The sequence below is a fragment of the Anopheles funestus genome, chromosome 2RL (genome assembly GCF_943734845.2).
Source record: "Anopheles funestus chromosome 2RL, idAnoFuneDA-416_04, whole genome shotgun sequence".
Taxonomy (NCBI): domain Eukaryota; kingdom Metazoa; phylum Arthropoda; class Insecta; order Diptera; family Culicidae; genus Anopheles; species Anopheles funestus.
Genome location: NC_064598.1, coordinates 64,669,595 through 64,689,244, shown reverse-complemented (window position 1 = coordinate 64,689,244; position 19,650 = coordinate 64,669,595). Strand labels below are relative to the sequence as shown.

The window sequence follows — 19,650 nt, the reverse complement described above, 5'->3', positions numbered from 1 at the left end:
GATCAATCAAAAAGGGATTATACGAAGGTAAGCCATCAACAGCTGCCGCCCTGTATATTTGGAGGAAAAACCACTTATTATGGAGGTGAGAGTGACTGTTGGTGACACCGGTATCTATCCCCAAAAGAGTAAATACATATATCGTCGACAGATACGTGCGACGGTGTGACGTCTTGATGTCAGAACCACAAACAACGACTTCCGCTGTTTTCGTTCTGCGAAACGTATTTCCATCATAAATCATGTGCAGATGGAATTTAAAGTATGCTACACGAATGGTTCGAGTAACGAAACAATGAATACATGTGGGGAAGAAACATATTTAGCTACAAAAGAGTAGTTGATTTTTGATCCGGTTGTTTGTCGGAATTAAACTATCATTAATCACGTGTCTAAAATGAGTCTCTTGAAATTTATTACTCTAAACGGTACATGGTAATATGAGGGTATTGAGTGAAACTATTGGGCCGAAATTATTATTCTAAGGGTAATAACCTTTGCAATCGAATTACAATCGTTATGAGACGCGTTTAATTGTGTTGAATTTGAAAATTTAAAGAAGTTCGACTATTAGAAAATACATCTACTAACGTAATCATTCCTTCTAATACTCTTCAATTTTTCCCATTTTTTCCCAATTTTTAACAATTTATACGAACGATTCTTAATCCGCAATCAGAGGTTCTATAATCGGATTTGCGGATAAAAGTAGCTGGTCGTTAATTTCCCTAGAGTCAACGGGATTTATTTTTGCAAATCATCCATTGTTGTAATAATGAACAATTTACGAAGGGAATTGTGCGATATTGTATATCACAACTAACCCTTAAAAAGAATTTGCCAAGCCGTTGTTGTTTAGTATGTTAAATATAAAGACACTTTGAAAACCAATAATGTCGGCCATATAAATTGTTTAAATTGTCACGTATTGAATATTCTATTGAAGATGCGCTTTGAGTAATTTCTATTCTGATGCATTTTACTCAACTTAAGTGAACAAATAGTTTATGTGTTATAAAATTTTTTTTTTGATAGAATATTGTTACAAATACAAGAAAATTAACAATAACAATTAGTTATCAAAATTACTACTCAATAGCGTTAACTCAGGATTTCTACAGTGTGTTTTCAATTATATTAATTTAATAATATAATACATCAAATAAAAAGTAAATGCTTACAAATAAATTGTGATAATTGCATTTTTCTTTTACATTCGCAACCTTATCACCAGTAAACCATTTCGGTAAAATTACGAACATTGATATATTATACTTAAATCCATAAGTATTTATAAACTACAATATTTATAGGCTCTTATAATTCCAAGTGAAAGGAATGTGCTAGAACAGCGGGACTGTTATATGATTAATTCGTTGTTAACAGATACATTTGGATTTTGTAAAGTTTCGACAACTTTCAAATCATCATCAATCAATTTCCTAGTCTCTCTTTGTACAAAAAAAAATCCTTCTATCGTAGGTGTTAAAGAAAGTGTTCCAACATCAGAGATGGCGTATTCTGTGCCAAGAATCTGGTGCCATAAATATGTCACTATGCTGTACACGTCATACATGTCATGCATTCCGGTAACCCAGGTTGAACATTTCCATCTGGTAGGGGTAACCGTTCAATCGTTGTCAACGTGACAAAAGACAGTATACACTTGAGATACAACAGTCTCCGATTAGGTGAGTGACAATCGAACGGACTAACTGGGAAGGTTAATTTCTTCATTTTGTACTCACTTTTCACTCTAGGGTGATCTCAAGCAAGAAGAAGTTATTGGGTAGGGATGAAATGACTAATGAGTCACACTAGTGAAAGGTCATGGTGTCATGGGTAGAACGAAATCGAAATACAGACGCCGAGAGTTTAGTTTAGCAAACCATTATATATATTCGATAAGAGACAGAAACGCTCGAAGAATTTGTTGGGAGAAAACCGAAGAGCAACGAAAGCTTTTAAGAGTGAAGTTGAGATATGTAAAACATGTCGTAAATATATCGTTGACACTAATATTACCACCGAAACTGAACCAAACCGCTAATGGATTTTAATCAGTGGTGAGTAGGTAAGTGATGGTCAATTATGCTAATTTGTGCTGATTGTTTTCTACTCAATTTCGCTGTCCACTTATAATCATTTGCGTCAAAAAGAACAAACAGGCAGCGGTTATTAGTTTAACGACCGTTGGTAGTTTGTCTATAAATGTGTTAGACACCTGTTTGAAAAGAAGTTGCATTTCGCAACTGGATTTAAATAATCCATATTTTTTATTATGAATCCAAGATATTTTCCAGGCCTTTTTTGTAATTATGGCTGTTTTTTTCGTTGAAGAACGATAACATTTGTAAGAATTTAGTTCAATTTAAATTCAAATAAATAACCAATTATATTAATGTACACCCTCGGTGAATTAAAGGGACAAACTAAATTCAAACTAAATTCTAAATTCAAATTCTTTAGGCAAAAGAGTTTCTACTTGTTTAAAAGAACCTGTTTGGCGGATAATCTGGTGTAATTGAACAGTAATATCGCAATTCAATTCTGTATAATGCATATGAATGAATGTAGAAGTCTGTGCTTGTTAGCGTGGCATAGGGTATTATCTAGACATTATCATTACATATTCATAAGGAGAATTTGTTGCATTCTACTCATCTAAAGTGTCCGTTAAGCTCACTGGTTACCTTGAATAATAATTAAAACTAAGCTCGTTTTAGCTTAACATCATGTTGCACGGTTGGATTTTTATTGAAATCAATTCTAGCCATGCAAACGAACATTATTATTCATTCAAACAGCGTATGGCTAGAAAGATAGATATGTTCTGAAGTTGAAGGATAGGGTGATTAAGAATCAATATTAGTACATGTTTCTAAAGTGAGGAGATAAGCTGTTGAAGGGTTTAGTTTAGACATTGACACTTATTAATTTTATATGCCTTGTGCCTTGCTTTCAGGAAATGCCAATAGAATTCACGCAAAACTTGTTTACTCGTGGAAAGTACAACTTAGTATAAGTAAAATCTGTGATCTATGAAAGTAAGATGTACCACACAGCTAAAGATGATAATAAACTGTGGTTTTTCTTCCTTTTTCCGAGTCACTTTAAAGAGAAAGAGTAAAATTTAGAATTGAAACGTTCTTTAAATTTTTTTAATCATTTTTTTATGAGACATTCATATGCCGTGTAAATAAATGCACTCACAACGAACAACAAGCGGTTATGCGGCTATTGCAGCAATCATACGTACAACTCACTCACTGTGCTCTGATAGAACTCCAGACAGTACCTATGAGCTAGTGCATTCATCTAGACAACCCCAATAGCATTCCTTGGGGTGCTTCGAAACATCAAGCAACATCGTTCGGACAGTTGCTGCGCTCCACCAACTCCACGGTAAGCAATCTTGGGCTGGCTAAAAAAAGAACCGTTTAGCGCACGTAGTGTGAGCAAACTAACGAAATGGCAGTGGGGAGAAGTGTTGAAGGAATTATGTTTACAAACGAGTTTATGAGCGCTAGTTTTTAGCGCAAACCCATGTGCGTACTATTTGAATGCTTTTGAACGTTTGTTGCATATTCAAGTGGAAGTTGATGGGTGGATAAAACTGTGTGAGAACTTTTAAAGGAAAATTTTTTTAGGGAAGGTGGGATGGATTAAGTTTTACTTTATTTTTTTGAATTTTAGAAGTAGAAAATTAACTAGGTTAACTAATAAAGTAAAAATGTAAAGATAAATTTATTTTGCAACTACCTCAATTTTTGAAAGGATCTTTAATCTTAAGAATGAGCATAAGTCTTAAGCTCTTTATTTAGGAAATATTTAATCTTGCAATCCAATTTGTTTTATCGAAAATCCTTAATCTGCTTTACATCTTAACGTAACGCTTAACATAAACAACACATTGAGCCGCCTTTTTCTTCTCAATCAGCATGTGCTATACCCGTCCTGCAAAAGGTTAGCCAACGAATATTGCTCAATCAATGATTTGCTGACCGCTCAAAGCGATTGATTTGCAGTGAGTGATACCGTAAGTCTTGTAAAATCGTAATGTTCCGACATGGTCCACGTCCAGCTGTTTTATGTGATGTTAGTATAAGCAGGGTGAAATACTTTTTTCAGCCGCTAAAGGGCATGAAATAAACCAGCCACCACTTGGTGGACCGCTTCGTTGATCAATTTTACTGACTGCTAGCCTTCGTACGATATTTTGCAGACCTTTCACTTGGCATCCCCATCAATTAGCAAAACCCACCCGTTCACAACAAACGATTGATTAATATGCGTAGCAAATGGCGGCTTTTTGCTAACTTTGGCCGATGAGTCGCTTTGGTGGTGATTGTTTGTAATTTTCTTCCAAAGTCGAAAAGAGAGCAATTTTGCTGGTGCGTCCATTTGCTGCATAGTACAGCACAGACACAGAATGTATCAATTTAAGTGCCATTTGAAGGTGTACACTTTCACCAATTGAATGGCATACTCGTCAATTGGCGATTGGTCATTTTGACCATGATTTGCAATACTCCGGAGGTGTAATGAACCATACGGATGAGTTGGAAGATGTGCAAAGGAAATGAAATTATGCTGAGTTCATTCTGCAGTTCAACTTACCTGAACGAGCCAAATTATATGCTGGAATGGTTTTCTTTCTTCGGATGAATTTTAAGACTGCAAACAAAATTCCTAAACTGAATGCGGCGATCAGTGTGACCCACAGGTACATGGACCAATTCGAATCTGCAAAGAAACGCAACAGAAATAGAAATTGTATGAAAAACTATACATTTTTTTACTTAAAGTTTTCATATAGGTTATCCTATTCTTCGGCAAAAACAAGTCAAGTAAGAGCTAAATTATTAAAGAATACCATGTGAAGCATTTGTAGGAAACGTGTGAGAGAAGCTTCAACTGTCATTGTGATCGTTTTGACTTTTAATTAACTATTCTCCACTCTGTCTCATTTTTAATACTTCCTTTTATAAAAATGTTTCCGTTTTAATTAAAAACACCAGCGCCAGTAAGAAAATGGCACCGGGAACGCCATTGCCAGAAATAGTCATTCTGTTTTCACGTTGAAAGCTGTTCGCAGGAAGTTGAGTCAAAACCGAAAGATACAGTAAAAATGAACAGGAATAACGATCGATGCTGTTATTTCTTTATAATACTATCGCACACTGGCAATTAAACGGAAGTCTAAGGCAAATGGGGGAAAGTTTCTGGATTCAATAACTATCAACAGCAATGTGTGACAACATTATGACACCGTCGTTGGAAGCCAATCATGACTCAACCGCGGGAAATAGGTTATGACAGGATGTATGACGTGTTTTTCCTTTCTATAGCATGTTTGGTGTTTAAGTGTAATGTTTTGTTTTCCATTAGGTAAAAGTTATATCAACAATATAAATGGTAATGGTTGTGTGCTATAAACTAATGGAGTAGCAAGTATGTAAAAGAATAGATTGCATTGACACCTAACCGCTCATCTACTTGATAAACCCAGCTAAGAATGATTTTCTTATCAACCGAGAAACAAAAATATGTACGTTAATCGGGTTTTTTGATAACATGTTTTTTCTTTATAGATTAGTACACACATGTATTGACATGTGAACTATCTTACGTCAATGCACTGCGTGGATTTGATAAGATTTATGTTCCCGAAATTTTAAAAACACACAAAACAGAATATTGTATCGTTAAAATGACAGTACGTAGTACGATTTAGATTAGTTTTTTTTTGTAAATAAATCCACCTCGGTAAATCAAGTGTTAAACATCATACTTCAAGACTAAGCTAGGCACACAAGCAGAACGTTTAAGATGGCGGAAAGATAGACATTGTAAATCATCTTTTGGGTAGAACCAAGCACTACATAATAATACAAATACACGGGAAAAATAAACATAAATATCAGATTCTTTACCGTAAGTATTTCATTATTTAGCAATTTTGCTTATCCAAAGCCCTAAGCGTCTTCATACAAACGCTTCATTCTCCGAATTATTATAAAGATTTCATCACCTGTGTTCCATGCATTAATAAAGAAAAAAACATATGTTCAATAAGTTCCTTCTTCTTGTGCTTAAGCATCAACCGAGAAGCAGCGGGAGGGCACGACACAGTAGAATATTGGCCACCACTAAAGGCTAAGAGGTGTACAAGACCCCTTTTTTACAACGAAAAGGCTCTCCCGAAGATTTTAGGCATGTTTTATCGAATTCTTAAATCATCGAACGGTGGCGAGTGTGCACAAGTTGTGAAAGGTCGCTCACGGTGTGGGCCATCGTTTTCGTCGTTCCATTCCACGGACACTGGGAGGCTTGGCATTCAAGATGCCGCATAGTTCTGAAACATGCCACAGTATGAGCCATTCGAAGTCGGTCAATGTGCTCAGCTAGACAGTTTTCAACGGTAATAAACAATAATAGACTGTTACCTGTCTCGTTAATACCTGTGTCGATTGATTAAACGGTTGAGATTAAATTATTTCGCTGAAGGTTGGGTACGCAAGTTTCGTGCAGCTTGTTCCACGGTTTTGTGCCTATCGGGGAGGGTAGTACCGTTTGTTTTTCGCTGCTACGCCGACAAACGCGCCCGGAGCTCGTAAATCAGCTGTTTCTTCTCGACCATAGGCAAGGGAGAATGATGTGTTTCGCGTTTTGTTGAACAACCGATGGAGGTAATTTAGTCCCAGCTGGACGTCTTGAGCTATGACAAAACAAGGAACTGTGGTGGGGCTTGTTAATCGGAAACGTGGAACAATTTTGGAAACCTTACGACGAGACCTTAATCGATTCGGACTGGTCAATGATGAATGTGGATTAATAATAGGTTTCCTCCGATCCGTGGATTTGGTTTTTGGTCGTTCGTCTTTTCGTGGGTCGGTTCAAAACTGTTAACTGTAAACTCGCCGAAAGTTAAAGCTACATTTCGAGCTACATGACGATGAAGAAAAAACAACAACAAAATGACAAGCATTTTGTAGTCATTACAAGGCAATTAGTAACACCAAACTACATTGTATAGAAGAATCGAAACAATTTGTTATGAATCTTAAATAATGAGTAAACCTTTGATAATATATAATCGAAAATCGTTGTGATTCAATTCCCAGTTTTTTTATGCAAAAAATATCCTAAAATTTTATTAGTGTGAATATGAACCATACAGAGCTATCTATTGTAGTACAACTGCGAACGTTTTACACAGACATAGGCTGGTACAACCAGAACTGTGCCGTTTGTTAAGCGCAATGTTTACAAACCGTATCATGGAATTGGCTTGATTTTATTATATATACATCACCATTTAAACAACCACATTCTTTGCTTGCTGTTGGCAGTGGACATTCAAATATCAGTGCCTAAAATTTTATTGGCCCACCAATGATGATAGGATACACTGGCTACGACGTGGCTAGATTGGATTGAAACCGTTGGACAAAGCCTAGCTATTGCTAGGACACTGATGTACACGATTGAAAATATAAACATACCCGTCGTTGATAACGCAATTATTGTCAAATGATGAGGGTTCAACGAAAACCAGCACATAAATTGGCACAATGCCATAAACGTTGCGTGTTGTGCGTGTGATGGACATGGTGAACTCGGCCAGGGGATGATTTTACATCCAACTCAATTAAGGTTTGTCAATATTGGTATCATTCTGCACTGAACTCATTTACGCTTTTTAATGGATTTGTTGCAAGGACGTGAACGTTGAACCAGCATCAACATGATCGAACATACGATAAATTAGGACAAGAGTCGGCCACGGCGACCAGAGTTCAAGGGAGGCAAACTGACCATCGGGTGAATATGCAATCGCAGAAAAGCGCTAGTAGCTTTCCCTTGCATGTGGTGTAAATATGATGATCTGGATAGGCTTGTTTTCCACGTGTATTGGTAAATGCAATCATGAACACCCGACCAAACATAATAACGTTATTGATATTGATGATCCATTCGTTAAGTGACAGTGACCGATGCATCCTGGAAAGTGACTGCAACAGCACAGTATTGCAAGTTTGTTCTCAAAAACATGTTCCTCAATGCTGTTAATTAAATGCAAATTCAGTATGCTTCATGTCCATGAAGTTATTAGCAGGTGAAGTTATTAGTCTTATATAGCTTATTGAAAATGTGGTAACATTTTCTAGAATATTTCAGAAAAAATATCACAAGGATTGATATTATTAAGCTACATGAGCCTGGTATAAATTCAAACTTCACGTTCTGTTGGTTTGTCGTGGGTTGGCAAATTTTATATAAATTCTCTAGAGACGGAAATGACTACAGCAATGCTAACAAACAAATCAAGAGAATCAAAGGAATGCCGCTGAAGTACCGTGACATCGAAGCGACACGTGCACATCGCAAGCCAACCATGATAGACGTGTGTATAATTCCTTCACAAAACCCGGCTAGATGTTTTATGCTGGGAAAATTAGCAGCGTACCCATTATACGCACCAGATACAAAAAAGAACATGGGACAAAAATGTTTCGTGTTGATGTTTGGGAAAATGCAATCAGACTGTGGTAGGGTAATTAGATCTAACATATAATTTAACTGTGCTTTTGTTGCTTTTGCATTCGCGGTTGGGATCTGTCACGATTTGAATTTATATCTTATCTTGTGTTGTTTGTGTTGTTCAAGTGTTTCTTGTCTGTAGCTGTTTAACATAGTAAATTATCAATTGTGCCAGTTTTTCGAGCGTTCAGGCGGTATCGAGAGACTATCTATGTAAAACCAGATGATATTTTACTCAAGTGTTTATAGTACTTATAAGGTAATCTGCAATGAATGACTAGTATTTCAATAATACGTTAATTTTATATTCCTTTACAGACCGTTTACGTGTAAATAATTAGGAAAAGGTATTGATAAAATAGTACCAATAACAAAAAATAGTAATAGTAATAGTATACTATTATAAATATTACATTAACTTTAACTTTAACAAATGTTTTTCAGTTGCATAGCGCTGGTCGTTTAAGTACTGCCTAAAAACTTTCATTTGATTATTTAGCTTTGAGTGATTCAAATTACAGACAGTCAGTCAGGAGGTTTATAGCGCCAACAACGTTTAAAGAGGCAGATAATGGAATAAAGTCACTAAGATTTATTTTTTTTTTATTCAGCTAGAACGGCCTGGTCGTATCCATACTAAGATTCATATTAATAAAATAATTGCTTTATTTTATGACTCAGATATTTTTATGCTTCTTCTATTCTTTTCATGTTGGTTAAATTATTTTTGTTTTGTTTTATAACATTGTTTTTTCTGTATTTACTTCTACTTAGATAGTTTCCTTGAAGTTGTAAACCATGCAACATTATCTTGCATACTTATAAATAAAATTTCGTTCCTCTCAAGTTACAACACAATATGCTTGAGATGTCTACAATAATCTAGCATTTTACTAGTTTTGGTCATTCGATATGCACTTTATCAGCAACATAAACCAAAATCGATTCAGACCGTTTGGATAATCGTAATTTTTATGGAGTGTTATATGAGTTGTTTCATAAACGGTTACAAAGTAGAAAGTCGTCTGACATTTCTCAGCGAGCATAAACACCCAAATCGAAAACACCCACCACAGTGCTTGTGAAGTTATGCTGTATCTTAAAATTCGATACATTCGTTGATATCACGTTGAAGCGTGAGCATAAACATCAATAAAACATCGTTTAATGTGCTAGTGTGGGTTCGGCTGTTTGGTAAAGTGGATTGAACGTAAATTTGCTGTCAAAAAAACGGAAATAAAACCGCCATACTACTAAAACCGAAACAATCAACAACAGCTATGCGTGGTCAGTGGAAGGTAAAAGTTTGATCAGCGTGAAATATCTAAACGACACAAATAGTATAATTAATCATGTGCTCAAGTAAGCCAGGCTTACTGTTGCATTTGTCACAACCAAGAACATATCGGATTACATCCAACGTTGGGAATTTGGAGTAGATTATGGTTGGCTCACCTACTTTGTTGCTATAAACCTAGCGGAATAAACACTTGCGTTATGTGACAATAAGATGTCCAGAAAAGGAACGGTAAAATGGTGTGTTCAGGAATGGTTTTGTGTCGTGGCAATACAGATTCAAATCAAATGAAAGTGTAGTTGTAAAAACAGCAGGAAACCCCCATTTACATATACTAGTCATCTTAATTTTGTTTCTTAAAGCTTACATTTTATTTTTTGGAATTAAAGTAATTTATAAGAAATTTTGGAAAATGTCTTCATGTGCTCAAACAGCATTAAGTCTTAGGTTGAGATAAGTTAGGATCAATGAAAGTGCAGTATCAAGTATTATTTAAATTTTGCAAAATTCCTAGGGAAATAAATGGTGAATTAAACACAGCTGAAATATGAAAACACTAACTTTTTAAATTATGTAAAACTAGTGAAGAGAAGTTTCCCATTTTTTAGTGTTTGACATCAATATTTTTTTATTTTTTATTTATTTATTTATTTTGTTTAATTATTTATTTTCAATTTTTTGGTACGGGCTGACCGTTTTTGAGAATAATTTTTTAAAAATAATTCCCATATAACGCTTCATTGCGGTGTGGTATTTAATTAAACTAAATATTGACATGACTCATGATTTGAATTGAACAAATTAAAAAATAACAATAAGTAAGTTGTTAAGTACAACTTGTTTGTTTGAAAGAATTCATGGACATGTTTCGATTTTAATCCGTTTTATCGAGTTTATTACACAAACGAGAAACAACTAACAGAAAATATTTACAGTCTTATGCTGATTACGCGGAAAGCGAAATAAAAAATGAAAACCCAACACGGCCCTCAACGTCGGTAAACTAGGTTTGAATGGAACTATGGTTCGAAATAGCTGAACTACCCACATACGATCCAATCAAGTTTGTAAGCAACCTGCTCGAAACGGTGTCAATCGTAATTGGTGGATTGTGGGCGTATCTGCTGTCGAGGATTAGGTTAATTAAAATTATGGAAATTTATTCTCATTTCCCAGCGAGATGCTGCAGCTAGTGAACTCCTCTGCTGATTGGATCCAATCGCTATCCGCTATGACGATCGTTGCATGGTGCACGCTGTGAAGCGATGCAAAAGGCGCTGGATTCACCTTCATCACGGTAGCGTGTTTTGAACCGCGTCTAATCAGCACTGAATCGCTCGATTTCATTCCCGATTGACTGGATCCGGATCGGACACCATCCGGGCTAAGCATCAAAACGGGAGCATGCTACATGATCGAAGACTGTGGGTGAGTCAGTCGACACACGGAAAGCATAGCGTTGTGGAGTTTAAGTAGCATGGCATATGGAACCATCATCCAGCGAGAGAAATGTTAATTTATGGCCTTCCGTTTGGACATATAAAACTGACAAAGCATCAACTTTTAATGATGATGAATGCAGGACGCCAGGTGTTGACTAATGTGCATGTGTCAAATACAGTGAAGAGATACTATCGTGTTCCATTTTGTTTTCAAGATATAAGAAACTTTATGAGACTTTAACATAGGAGAAAAATATCTTATACTAAGAGAAAGTCTTTGGAAGAGTAATTCTATACGTGGTGTGTAATGAATGGAACTGTTTAATTCACTTGCATCGTTGTAGCAGTAATAATGCACATTTTGGACATGCAATAGTAGATGTCGATTGGCCCGGCAATATTCTCTGGCGACACTAATGGGAAATCGTTGTCGTAATTTGGCTTCCAACTCGTTGGACATTTTCGAGGGCCAATGTTCACTGTCAGTCTACTGATGGGCTGAAGATAAGATAAGTCTCCATCTGGTATTTCGCGTCCTTTCTCTCCGTTCAATCCTCAGTCGGTCGCTTCTTCTTCTTCTTCGAATATCAATGCGGTTCGCCCTTTCGGTTGTTATCTGCACCAAGCAAATGGGCGAGCATCATCAACGAAAAAAGTTAAAGGCGCACGGCCGCCATTAGTGGTGCGGTTGATAGTTTAGTTTGATGAAAATGTTATCATTTTATGATAATCGTTGGTCTTCCATATTGCACACGTTTTGTTTGTTTCATATCAAATGGTGTCATTCGAGATAGCAACCAAAAAGGGTCATCCAAAGGGCAGTGGTTGTACAAAAATCTATCACTATTTGAGTATTCTTGGTTTCGGAAGATCGTAAACTCACTGTTGCAAAGTATACAAATTAATACACTATTATCAATAGAGTATTTTTTTTTGTCTCAAGTCTCAAGTTGTCTCTGTCGGTAAAAAAGTGACTAGAAAATGTTTTTAATAAATGACAACGATAGAGTAGTAGACGTGTTTTCGCATTCTAGTGAAGTGTTCTACATTTCGTTAGTCTACGTGAAATGCTGAACCACACATTTCTTCCCATACAGTAGAGTTTTCTTTGTGCCTTGCGGCATTGCTATGTTTGTGACATTGATGAACGCTTGACTTCCACGAAGACACTTCATCATCAATTTCTTCGCGTCGAAATTTTACCGATAATTAATGATGTCGTCTCGGTTGACGACATACGAACAAGAGAAATAGTCATGTTCCACAGTTAGCGGTTTCCAATGCAGCGATGATGAAGTGGAAAACGAATTCTAAACTTAGGCGAGCTCAAAACTTCGCCCGATTTGTGTGTAAATCATCAACAGCAATTAATGTTTGTGGAAGCATTTTTTTTTCTTCTCTTGTTGCTAAGTTCATCATTTGGTTCGAATTTGGTTTTTTGTGGTGTCCGATGTCCTTCTGGCTTAGTTTATGGTGTGTTCTGACGCTTGAAAGTAAAACACTTTTCAAGGAAGGGATCTGTGTTTTGACTGCGTTACGGAGGTTATGCAGTGACAGCAGCATTTCCGATGCAATGACCGAGACGTGGCTCTTCCAATTTCTTGTGATGATTTGAAGGTTTTCTCTTCCTTTTCAAAAAGACTAGTTTTTCTAGCAGTTGGTCTTGTTTGTTAGAGCAAACTTGAAATGATCAGCATGTGTCTTGTAAACCAACAGTTAGGAACAACTGCTTCTTGCCGGGTGTGTTTGTTTATTATTCACACTTTGTGTATGTTTTGAATGTGAATGCTGCACTTCATCCATCAATCATGGGTGATGTTGAAGTAATTGAGCTAAAGGGTTAGTTCATGTAATTTATCTACGCAATCGAGTTTTGAGAGTAGCTAATATGGCAAAACATTTTGTTAGCACTTGGTGGTTTAATCCAATAACCAATAAATAATTTACCTCAAAGTGTATCTTTGGTCAAACATACAATTATCCGAAAAAATTAACCTCTGTATGATTTATATTTTAATATGTGAATAATATAGATATTTGAAGGGGTTTGTAAATAACATAGTTTTATCTTCTAAGTTTGGTGACTTTTGTTGAGAAATGAGGAAATGATAGAAATTTTCTCCATACTTGACCATGCGTACTAGAAAAGTTTCTTAAATTGAATTTGAGAAGATGTCTGCCAAGTAATGCACTTACGAATGGTAGGTTAAACGAGCATCTGGTGTTTCCTCGGTATCCGTATTGTAACCGGCAACATCAAAGTGGGTAGATCAATCGTACCCCATTTTGAACCGTTCTTCGGAACATTGACGCATACCAGATACAACAATGTATCGACATTATGCTGCAATATGCAAGTGGATATGGACGATATGGCGCCTCCGAACTTAAGAGGGGTATAATGAACTCTATGGAGCACATCGAGTACGTTTGAACTAAACTTCTTGATAGTTGATCGGGAACTTTATAGAGTGTTATAATGTTGGCCACTAGAATCAAGTGGTGGGGAACCAAATTTAAGTGTTGTTCGATACACTTTCTAGGCTATAAATGAAGTCATTCGTGCTTCGATTAGAATATTCACGAACACTTCTTGGTTTTGGATTTTTGTTTTGGAATGAGCATATCTAGTCAAAAACCGCATTTTAATCCTAAGAATGAAAATTTTATTTAATGTTTAATATTTCAATTCATCACCATCTTAATGCAAGGATGAACTTTGTATGAACATTGTTTAACATGTTTTTGCTGATTTTGAAAGAAATAAAATGTTTCTTACATTACTTACGATTCTCAAATATGCAATGCGATACATAAAATTTTCATCCTTTGTCGAAGTCTTTGCATGAGGTGAGCATATGCTCGTCGATGTAATGTGTCACGGTGAAATACATTACAAATGTAAGATGAAGAAAGAACATAACATTTATCATCACGCAGGTTTAACAAACACTTAGGGCAGATGAAAAAAAAAACGAAAACAAAAATGCCATCTTATATGATTTGTCTTACGGCAGGTTTTATGGCTCTCACTGTTTTTGTTTCGTTGCGTTTTTGTTTTACGTCCTTGCGCAAATACGTTAACCAAATTTATGATTCCATTACCGATAAAAAATTACCATCATTCACGCACCGAAGAAAAACGCGCTGATCTATCCTTTATCAAATAGGACAGGGATCGACAAAGTGCTGACGGAAATAGCGTAACGAAGCTGCTCCTTTTCGCATCATTAATTATATTTCACCCTCTGTCGGTGGCGCTATTTTCACGTGGACTTTTCCCGCTGTAGATGATGGGCTGTTAATTTGGCATAATGAATCACGGATGGAAATCCATAAATGGTGTATCTAGCGTGTTTATACGCAGACAGTGGTTCGGCAAAAAAGTTTTCATGCGGTCGAACAAACAGTAAATACGCACTCCATGTTCTAATCCCAGGCGTGTTTAGAGTGGTAAATTTGAATTTAATGCTTGTTTATTATAATGTTCTCCTTATCTATTAGTTCCCGTGTTTCAGTATGCGTACCTAAAACTGTCACACTGTAGTGTAGCGGAATCATTATTAAATCAAGCTGTCGCAAAGACCGTACAGCAGTAGTTTATGTTCAAAAGTTTTTCCGATCCCTAGTATTGGAATTGCTTAAAGTACACCGAAAATTGATATTTTTTTCTCATTCACTCTGGTCGAGGCTCCATGCTGTGAGAGAAAATTGAATTATGATAGACCTGGGTTAACATGATTTATGTCGTACCTTTTCCAGGATTTATGTTGTGCTGGAGTGCCGAAGCATCGGGAAACCATGGGCAAATGTATCCTGCTGCGTCCTTTAAGCATAATTGAAAGCGCCTGAGCCGGCTACTTGAGGTGACTTTGGTTTTTGCACTTGGCAGCAAAAGGTGCTAAAAACACTTCCTTCCATTGCTGGTTTTACCAACATATCAGCTCCCTTGAAAAGTATTTGCGCTATCGGTGGTTGAGCGTATTTTCGTTAAGGGTTTCATTAAAGCTAAGAAGACAATGTGTTTTTTGTAAAGTGTCCTTTTTTACCGTATTTTGCAGTTGTCATCCCAATCTTCACAATCTGAATCGTGACATTTTCCTTCTTTTCTATCGTGTCTTCCAATCATTTCCAGCAACGACAATGTATTTGATAATCTCATTAGCGTATCCAACTGCCGGGGATGGGAAATATTTCTGGAGCTTCATTGCATGGAAGTTGAGTAAATGTCGTAAGAGAATGTCTTTCCTATCTTGTTTTATTATTTTTTGTTAAGAAAGTCCAGATTTTCATTCGTTAAGGACGAGCACGTGCCTTCGCGAATAATAAGAGTGCGAAGAAGGTTGAAGCCTAAGGTATATGGGAAAAAATGTAGCTTCGTTACCAGTTGACGATGATCTTATTCATGAGTCATTCCATGGTATTCGCAAAACAATAAAGAGACTGACACGTTGATTAATTATTTATGATAAAGATTAAATTATGATTTAGATGCTCAACCAGATTTGCATAATAGTTAAGAATACGAAAGAGCGACGCGAATTTCAATTTAAAAAATTGTCAAAAAAAGCTTTCGACAAAGATTTCGCACTTATTTAAATAATAAAAAACATTTTCCTCTTCTTCGTTTAGTATTTGACAAAACCATTTTTGAACACTTACCATGTGCCGTGTAGTTACACAATCCTCCAGTACATTTGATGGACTGTTGGCTTTTTCCAACGCAGCTAATGATAGTCCCACTATCAATAGCGAATGCTTGGGCCGAGGAGCTGTTAGCAACTAAAGCTGCCGTGGCCACTGGAATATTTCCAACTGAAGACATTTGAGCTGCAGCTGAACTGCTGATACACGAGCGCTGCCGAATCTGGGTACAATCTGGACCACAATCACTCCATTCAGACCAGCTTGACCAGCGCCCGGCTGCAATTAAATATTGGACACAAAAGTAAGACTTGAAGTAGAGCTGATACAATGAATATGAAGTAATAACAATTTAACATTGTGTTTGCTTTTTCGATGGTTATTTTGTATTTTTGCATTTACATTTTCATTAAAAATATTTATATCAATTCAATATTGAATTGATGGAATTCGACCTAGAACTATACGACCTAGAACTATCGACAAACCGACCTAGAACTATAACTGAAAAACTATTAATGGCAATTAAAGCAAGTATCCGAATTAAAGTAATAACCAAAAATATGAGAATGATTTGATGATCTTACCGCTTAGATGATATCCATTGGGATTCACAATTTGGACATTGTCTACGTAATGATGGCAGTAGCGAAGTACATATAGATCGATGATGATATTATGAATTAGTTTATGGTTACAATGATTTTGGTTCAAAATATAATTTCTTTTACAAATAAAAGAAAAATAAACCAATAACAAAAACAGCAAAACAAAATGTAAAATGGCACAAAGCGAAAAATAAATCAAAATTGTTGGAATGAAAAGTCTAGAATGGACTTACCAGAGCAAGGAAGACAATCGGGTGTAGACTCTGTGCTCAGTCCTTTGCAGGCTGCGCCGTTGTTTATTGGCACAGGACTATTGCACACACGAGTACGTTTTTGGCCTTGCTTGGGATGACCGGGACATTTGCAGTCCGTCCATGGACTCCATTGGCTCCAACCTCCATCAACTGTAAGAAAAAGAAACAAATATTTTTTTTTAACGTTCATATATGTAGTTTCGTATGAACATATCGTTCATATCTGGTTATTCGTATACTATCCTTATATTCAAAATAAAACATTACTTTAATGAATTTTAGATTACTTTAATTTGTTATGATCATAATAAATAAAGAAAAGAAAGTTTTTTCCATTATATTCATGACCGTATAACTAAATAATTTATTTTTTTCTAAGAAATTTTACATCATGTGTAATATTGTTTAATCATCCGGATTTTTACAATTTTGTTATGTATCTGGTGTACGAATATTAATATATTATTGTTCTGACCTTTCAAATTCTTTAAAACGGTACATTCAATACATATTTTCTGTTATGATACTGCAAAAATCAATACATAACAGTACGCAAGGCATCAAACAAGAAAAGCTCTTAAAATTCGTAGGGGAAATGTAAATGAGTCTACGCAATTTATTCCTTCCCGAGTTAGGGAAATTCTGTAGACAATGACATTCTGATGATGGAATAATGACATGTTTGATGTCAAGTATCACACGGACCAACAGCATCCTGCACATTTGCACCGTGGGAAGGCTTTCCACACTCGCATCATTTTCGGTAGCTATATTTACCGCTCGGCAGGAAGAAATTTATGCAGATCAATCATCAGCACATACAAATAACCCACATTTTTATGCGTATCTATACCTCGACAGTGAGGGAAGGTCGTCGATTGTCGTCAACCCTGTGGAAGCAGCCTGTGGGAGTGGTTCAAGCACCGGGTGTCTCCCAGAATTAAGTAACATAATTTAGTCTTGGAATTTGAAAAATATTCCCAGAAGAATTCTCGCCTGTCAGCTTGAGTGACGCCTGTCCATTAAGGGACCCTTTAAAGAGCAGTTTTGTGTGCAGTAAGCGAAAAGGCTGATACAAATTGTATGGGGTGCATAATTTTGAACAACACAAGTAAATGAAGTTAGAATTGACAAGGACTACCTCCTTAAAGCTGAATCCGGACGGCAAACCGGGAAGAATCGTTGACCTGTTTCTTGGGTTTAAGATGTTTCAATACTGAGCACCCTTAAAACTTAAGGGTCCTGGTGGGACTATTCTTTCCTTTCTTTTGTGGCCTTTTTTTGTTACAAAAATGACCAGATGACAAATAGGTGGATGGTTGTATAACCAAGTGAAGTAACACTTACCGTAGACGGTGATTGGAACTGGTTCAGATACGCGCTTACCGGCGATGTTCTCCGCAACACATGTATAATTGGCCATGTCCTGAGGAAGGTAACAAAAGACGAAACAAATGAAGAGTCAGCAAAGATGAGCAGCTACATAGATGAGAGCGATACATAAGAAATGATCTGAAGCCCAACGGCGCAACAGCCATTGTATTGTCGGCTGTGATAAGGGTCGAGCAGTAACAAAGAAAAAGAAATTTGAGTATAAATATAAGAATAATGCCAGCTGTACCGCCTCCATCGTCTATAAAAAATGCATCAGTCACTGTTCAGCATTTGAACGCAAACAAAAACTGTATAAAATATCATTCAAACCACGATGTAACCAGGATCGGTAACGGATATCTCTTTGAGCGTTCTATTCGCTCGAAAGGCCATTAGACCACAAAATAATGTTTTCTGGTCGTTCTGTTCACTGCTACAAGCAGAATCGTTAGGTTTGGTCAAAGGATGAATAGGTTATCTGTATTTCTGCTTCGTAAACGATGGCGGCAAAAGACGATCAAACATGGATAGCGAAAGGAAATCTATATTTCTGATGGATAAAATTTCTTTTCTCAAGAAGCTTTAATCGAATCCTTTTCATGCGGGTTTGGAGGATGTTTTTTTCCTTCATTTCATCGTGTTTTAATCGAATCCTTTTCGTATTATGTCTGTTCGAAATACACAATATCCTATGCCGATTTCATCATACTACGATGATAATAAAAAGGATACGAGCTGAACAATACAAACCGATGCACAGCTTCTTATGCTACGCTGGGTGGAAGGAAACGGATGAGATAACAATGGTGAAAAAACCAGAAAGACCAGCGTTCAACAAATCCAACCCAGATCCTTTTCCATTGAAAGCTGGCATCCGTTCCATGCCAGCATGCTTCGCTAGATGCTCAAAATTATTATTTCCAACCGTATCAGGTTGCGTTATTCCGAAAAAAGAAAGAAAGAACTGTAAAGTATCATCCCACCGAAACCAGCAATATGTTTTTTCCTTGGAGAATACACCGAGTATCGGTCATGGACAGCTTACCTGTAGTTCCACTCGAGCAATCAGCAGCGAGCTTTCGGGCAGTAGTACGAACGGTGGATTGGCTTGCACCGGAACACCATTCTTCAGCCACACGACTTTGGCCGCCGGTGTTGCATTAGCGATGCAGTTCAGCTCGGCCTGACCACCCGTGGCGACTCGCACGATCTTCGGTGAGATGCTAATTTGTTTCTTAATGGCTGCAAAAAAGAGGAAAAGATAAAGTAAAGTGGAATGAAGTATAATATGTTTAAGAATGATGCGCGAAACGGACACTTGAATTGAGTACAACATGGGCTGAGTGTTGCAAGAAGAAGCAAGTTGCATGACAATACACTCAGCAACTCAATGAAAATTATTTACCTTATTTACGTAATTTTTTTTCTAAAAAACACCTCACATTTTTGTTCGTTTTGTTCGAGGTACAGAATTTTTTAAAAGG

The 19,650-nt window shown here is 36.6% G+C and overlaps 1 protein-coding gene across 4 annotated transcripts in view; it reads right to left on the bottom strand.

The window, feature by feature from the left end:
* The window catches only part of LOC125760841 (netrin receptor UNC5C-like), an 83,280-nt gene that overhangs the window by 12,059 nt on the left and 51,571 nt on the right, over positions 1 to 19,650 (bottom strand). For all 4 annotated transcript variants that reach the window (XM_049421366.1, XM_049421367.1, XM_049421364.1 and 1 more), the window contains exons 4-8: positions 19,212 to 19,408; positions 18,140 to 18,218; positions 16,772 to 16,942; positions 15,949 to 16,209; positions 4,621 to 4,746 (exon numbers count right to left, since the gene is read on the bottom strand). In XM_049421366.1, the coding sequence (XP_049277323.1) occupies positions 4,621 to 4,746; positions 15,949 to 16,209; positions 16,772 to 16,942; positions 18,140 to 18,218; positions 19,212 to 19,408 (834 nt within the window). The remainder of the gene's footprint in view (positions 1 to 4,620; positions 4,747 to 15,948; positions 16,210 to 16,771; positions 16,943 to 18,139; positions 18,219 to 19,211; positions 19,409 to 19,650) is intronic.